The sequence below is a fragment of the Cricetulus griseus genome, chromosome 2 (assembly GCF_003668045.3).
Source record: "Cricetulus griseus strain 17A/GY chromosome 2, alternate assembly CriGri-PICRH-1.0, whole genome shotgun sequence".
Taxonomy (NCBI): Eukaryota; Metazoa; Chordata; class Mammalia; order Rodentia; family Cricetidae; genus Cricetulus; species Cricetulus griseus.
The window spans coordinates 434,689,992-434,695,991 of record NC_048595.1 but is presented as its reverse complement, the minus strand read 5'-3'; the positions used below and the strand labels follow the sequence as shown (position 1 = coordinate 434,695,991).

The 6,000-nt window shown below is 60.2% G+C and overlaps 1 protein-coding gene across 1 annotated transcript in view; it reads left to right on the top strand.

Moving 5' to 3' along the window:
* Positions 1-1,404: 1,404 nt before the first annotated feature.
* Positions 1,405-6,000, top strand: part of Irs1 (insulin receptor substrate 1) — a 54,973-nt gene continuing 50,377 nt past the window's right edge. The window contains exon 1 of the mRNA XM_027397360.2: positions 1,405-5,610. Within this exon, the coding sequence (XP_027253161.1) occupies positions 1,888-5,589 (3,702 nt within the window). The 5' untranslated portion in view covers positions 1,405-1,887 and the 3' untranslated portion in view covers positions 5,590-5,610. The remainder of the gene's footprint in view (positions 5,611-6,000) is intronic.

The window sequence follows — 6,000 nt, the reverse complement described above, 5'->3', positions numbered from 1 at the left end:
GTTTTCCTCTGCCCCCATCCTTGGCCCTAATCCATAAGTATGAATTCCTGTTCACCTGCACGAAGGGAGTGAAACTGTGACATTTACATTTCATTCCTTTCCTAATTGATCAACCACCCATCTCAGTGGTGCCAGGCTTGAGGTTCCCGGTCTTGAGTCCTAGAGACCCTAAACCAGCAACAGTCTTTGCCCTTGGGCATCCCTCTGTGTTCCTTCCAGGTGCTTCACCGCGGCACACCCGGAGATTCCAGGTGGAAGGCTGGCCCAAGAAGTCCTTTAGAAAACCTTACCAAAAAATTGTAGCTCTCCCCACCAAGGCTTCTCACCTAGAAACCAACATCCAGCTGGCTCCCGGAGGTCGCCGTTACCTGTTGGGTGAGAGGCTGAGGGTCATCCACGTCCCCTCCTCCCCAGCCCTCCCACTCGGAGCTCTGCAGCCGCAGTGCACCCCCCCCCCAACTGCCCCCACCCTCACTCCTGCGTCTTCCCCAGATCGCCCCCTCCCGTTTTCCCAGACTCCCCTCCTGCTTTCCGGTAGCCACCCAAACACGCCTGCCCTCCCACCGCGGGGATTCCTGCGGGCCCGGGGCGCCATGGGTGGCGTGGGCCTAGGAGGCGCAGTGCCCCGGGCTCTGCCGGCCACGGAGGGGCGCTGCCTGAGCGCTGCAGCAAAGGCCCGGCGCGGGCGCCTCTGCGGCACGGCCAGGGGGTGGAGAGGGGCGGGCGCGGGGCGGGCTCGGCCTGGAATGTAGAGCGAGAAGGGGAGAGAGAGAGACCCTGGCTGGAGCCTCCCGGCCGAGGCCGGGCTGCCGAGAGCAGAGGCTCCGTCACGTGTTTTGCTCCTCGGGAGTGAGACGGCGGCGCGGTCAGAGGGGGCCGGCGCGCCGTGCCAGACGCCGCCGCCGCCGCCGCCGCCGCTTGTTTTGGTTGGGGCTCTCGGCAACTCTCCGAGGAGGAGGAGGAGGAGGTGGAGGAGGAGGAGGAGGAGGGAGGAGAGAAGTAACTGCGGCGGCTGTGCCTCCGGAGGACCGGGCGTATTCCCCCGATCTCTTCCCAAACCTACCGCCCGCCCCCCTCGCGCCACCGCCTCCCTCCCTCGTCCCCTCCCCTCCTCCCTTGCGGACTGGAGCTTGGGGCAGGGATGAGTCTGTCCCTCTGGACCGTCCCCTGCTCCCCCAGCTGCCCAGTAGCGTTGCGCGTGGAAAAGCCCCTTTCCCCGCCCGCCGAGATGGGCTCGAGTGCGGGCTGCAGAGGACGCGTCCTCGGGCGGCAGCAGCAGCAGCCACAGCCGCAGCGCCGCGGTCTCTGCGATTGAGCTGGTATTTGGGCGGCTGGTGGCGGCGGGGACGGTTGGAGGGTGGGAGGAGGCGGAGGAGGAGGAGAAGGAGGAGGAGGGAGAACCCCGTGCAACGTTGGGACTTGGCAGCCCGCCTCCTCCTGCCCAAGGATATTTAATTTGCCTCGGGAATCGCTACTTCCAGAGGGGAACTCGGGAGGGAAGGCGCGCGCGCCTGAAGGGCCAAGCTGGGACTCCTCGGTCGCCGCTGCCTCCCTGCACCGGACTCGACCAGGGGCGGCGAGGGATGCATCTTAGCTTCTTCTCGGCTGCAGAGACTCGGGGAGACTTGATCCTCAGAAGATCGCCGCTGCACTCACCCTAGATACACTGCCTTCCCCTCTGGGCATGAAACGCCCTTAAACTCGGGACGGGCAATCTTCCTTGGTGCAGCTACCGCGTCCTTCGGCTGCCCCTCCCCAGCGCCTAGAACAGCGAGGATTTCGGAATCAGGGTTCCTGCTCGCTCCAGCCCGGAGTGTATGTGCGGGGCCGCATCGAGAAGCCTCCCCCTACCCAGTTTTTCGGCACCTTCCTCTGCTCCGCAGCAGCATGGCGAGCCCTCCGGATACCGATGGCTTCTCGGACGTGCGCAAGGTGGGCTACCTGCGCAAACCCAAGAGTATGCACAAGCGCTTTTTCGTACTGCGGGCAGCCAGCGAGGCCGGGGGCCCGGCGCGCCTGGAATACTATGAGAACGAGAAGAAGTGGCGGCACAAGTCGAGCGCCCCCAAACGCTCGATCCCCTTGGAGAGCTGTTTCAACATCAACAAGCGGGCTGACTCCAAGAACAAGCACCTGGTGGCTCTCTACACCCGAGACGAACACTTTGCCATTGCGGCAGATAGCGAGGCTGAGCAAGACAGCTGGTACCAGGCTCTTCTGCAGCTGCATAACCGAGCAAAGGCCCACCATGACGGCGCTGGAGGTGGAGGCTGCGGCGGTAGTTGCAGCGGCAGCTCTGGCGTCGGAGAAGCAGGGGAGGACTTGAGCTATGACACGGGCCCAGGACCTGCGTTCAAGGAGGTCTGGCAGGTTATCCTGAAACCCAAAGGTCTGGGTCAGACAAAGAACTTAATTGGCATCTACCGCCTCTGCCTGACCAGCAAGACCATCAGCTTTGTGAAGCTCAACTCCGAGGCAGCGGCTGTGGTGCTACAGCTAATGAACATCAGACGCTGTGGCCACTCAGAGAACTTCTTCTTCATCGAGGTGGGGCGTTCTGCCGTGACAGGACCCGGCGAGTTCTGGATGCAAGTGGATGACTCCGTGGTAGCCCAGAACATGCATGAGACCATTCTAGAGGCCATGCGGGCCATGAGCGATGAGTTTCGCCCACGCAGCAAAAGCCAGTCTTCATCCAGTTGCTCCAACCCCATCAGTGTTCCCCTTCGCAGGCACCACCTCAACAACCCTCCACCCAGCCAGGTGGGGCTGACTCGCCGATCTCGCACTGAGAGCATCACCGCCACCTCCCCTGCCAGCATGGTGGGAGGGAAACCAGGTTCCTTCCGAGTGCGAGCCTCCAGCGATGGCGAAGGCACCATGTCCCGTCCAGCATCAGTGGATGGTAGTCCTGTGAGCCCGAGCACCAACAGGACCCACGCCCATCGGCACCGAGGGAGCTCCAGGCTTCACCCCCCACTCAACCACAGCCGCTCCATCCCTATGCCTTCTTCCCGCTGCTCACCTTCAGCCACCAGCCCAGTAAGTCTGTCATCCAGTAGCACTAGTGGCCATGGCTCCACCTCAGACTGTCTCTTCCCGAGACGATCTAGTGCTTCCGTGTCAGGTTCTCCTAGTGATGGCGGTTTCATCTCTTCTGATGAGTATGGTTCTAGTCCCTGCGATTTCCGCAGTTCCTTCCGCAGTGTCACCCCAGATTCCCTGGGTCACACCCCACCAGCCAGGGGTGAGGAAGAACTGAGCAACTATATCTGCATGGGTGGCAAGGGAGCCTCCACCCTGACTGCTCCCAATGGTCACTACATTTTGTCTAGGGGTGGCAATGGCCATCGCTACATCCCAGGTGCTAACTTGGGGACAAGCCCAGCGTTGACTGGGGATGAAGCCACCAGTGCAGCAGATCTGGACAACCGGTTTCGGAAGAGAACTCACTCCGCAGGCACGTCCCCTACCATTTCCCATCAGAAGACCCCCTCGCAGTCTTCAGTGGCTTCTATTGAGGAGTATACAGAGATGATGCCTGCTGCCTACCCACCAGGAGGTGGCAGTGGAGGCCGACTGCCCAGCTATCGGCATTCCGCCTTCGTGCCCACCCACTCCTACCCCGAAGAGGGTCTCGAGATGCACCCCTTGGAGCGTCGTGGGGGCCACCACCGTCCAGACACCTCCACCCTGCACACTGATGATGGCTACATGCCCATGTCTCCAGGGGTGGCGCCAGTGCCAAGCAACCGTAAAGGGAATGGGGACTATATGCCCATGAGCCCCAAGAGTGTCTCTGCCCCACAACAGATCATTAACCCCATCAGACGTCACCCTCAGAGAGTGGACCCCAATGGCTACATGATGATGTCTCCCAGTGGCAGTTGCTCCCCTGACATTGGAGGTGGGTCCAGCAGCAGCAGCGGTGCAGCCGCTTCGGGGAGTAGCTACGGGAAGCCATGGACAAATGGAGTAGGGGGGCACCATAGTCATGCCCTGCCTCATTCCAAACCCCCTACTGAGAGTGGCAGTGGCAAGCTCTTGCCCTGCACAGGCGACTACATGAACATGTCACCAGTGGGAGACTCCAACACCAGCAGCCCCTCAGAATGCTACTATGGCCCAGAAGATCCCCAGCACAAGCCAGTCCTCTCCTACTACTCATTGCCAAGGTCTTTCAAGCACACCCAGCGCCCTGGGGAGCCAGAGGAGGGTGCCAGGCACCAGCATCTTCGTCTCTCTTCTAGCTCTGGACGCCTTCTCTATGCTGCAACTGCAGAAGATTCTTCCTCTTCTACCAGCAGTGACAGCCTGGGTGGGGCTTACTGTGGGGCTAGGCCAGAGTCCGGCCTCCCACATCCCCACCACCATGTCGTGCAACCCCATGGGCCCCGAAAGGTAGACACGGCTGCACAGACCAACCGCCGCCTGCCCCGGCCCACAAGGCTCTCCTTGGGAGATCCCAAGGCAAGTACCTTACCCCGGGTACGGGAGCAGCAGCAGCCTTCGTTGCACCCTCCCGAGCCCAAGAGCCCAGGGGAATATGTGAATATTGAATTCGGGAGTGGCCAGCCTGGCTATTTAGCGGGCCCGGCGACTTCCCACAGCTCTCCTTCGGTTCGGTGTCCACCCCAGCTCCACCCAGCTCCCCGAGAAGAGACTGGCTCAGAAGAGTACATGAACATGGACTTGGGGCCAGGCCGGAGGGCAACGTGGCAGGAGAGTGGTGGGGTTGAGTTGGGTAGAGTAGGCCCTGCACCTCCAGGGGCTGCTACCATTTGCAGGCCAACCCGGTCAGTGCCAGGTAGCCGTGGTGACTACATGACCATGCAGATAGGTTGTCCTCGTCAAAGCTATGTGGATACCTCACCAGTGGCCCCAGTCAGCTATGCTGACATGCGGACAAGCATTGGCGCCGAGAAGGTGAGCCTGCCCAGAACCACAGGGGCTGCTCCATCTTCATCCTCCACAGCCTCTGCTTCTCCTGCTGCACCTGAAGGCGCAGCTGAGCAGGCTGCTCACTCTTCTCTGCTGGGAGGCCCTCAGGGACCTGGGGGCATGAGTGCATTCACCAGAGTGAACCTCAGTCCCAACCATAACCAGAGTGCCAAAGTGATTCGTGCAGACACTCAAGGCTGCCGGAGGAGGCACAGCTCCGAGACCTTCTCAGCACCTACTCGGGCTGGCAACACGGTGTCCTTTGGAGCAGGGGCTGCAGTAGGGGGCAGTGGCGGTGGAGCTGGCGGTGGCAGCAGCAGCAGTGAGGATGTAAAACGCCACAGCTCTGCATCATTTGAGAATGTGTGGCTGAGACCTGGGGATCTAGGGGGAGCCTCCAAGGAGACGGCTCAAGTGTGTGGGGCTGCTGGGGGTTTGGAGAGTAATCTTAACTACATAGACCTGGATTTAGCCAAGGATGTTAGACAGCGTCCTCAGGAATGCCCTTCTCAACAGCAGCCCCTTCCACCCCCTGCCCCTCACCAGCCCTCACGCAACAACGAGGGCAGCTCCCCCAGACGCTCCAGTGAGGATTTAAGCACCTATGCCAGCATCAACTTCCAGAAGCAGCCAGAGGACCATCAATAGCTCAACTGGACATCACAGCAGGTGCGTTCTCTGGTGGCAAAGTCAAAAGACAAAAGTGCATTTCCCTGGGTGCTTGAATTCTGTTCTTTACCTCTGTCCCTTTTCACTCCTTCCCTCAGTGTCCTTGGGGAGGATACACATTCAGGAGGTGGGGGCCGGTGGGTCAGGGTACACAGATGCTCACCCCACAGTGACCTGGCAGATAGTCAAGGAAATGTGTTGGAGCAGCCACGGAAGGGCTTCTGTATTTGAGAACTCCCAAGTGAAGTACCTGCTGCAGCATTGTAAAACTTGTGTTCTATAAAAACCTGTTCTGAGATTGGTCAAGAATCATTTTCTTCACATCAAAGTTTTCTTTTGACTAAATATTAAGGCCAGCCCTTAGTAGGGACAATGCTACAGAGAACTTTC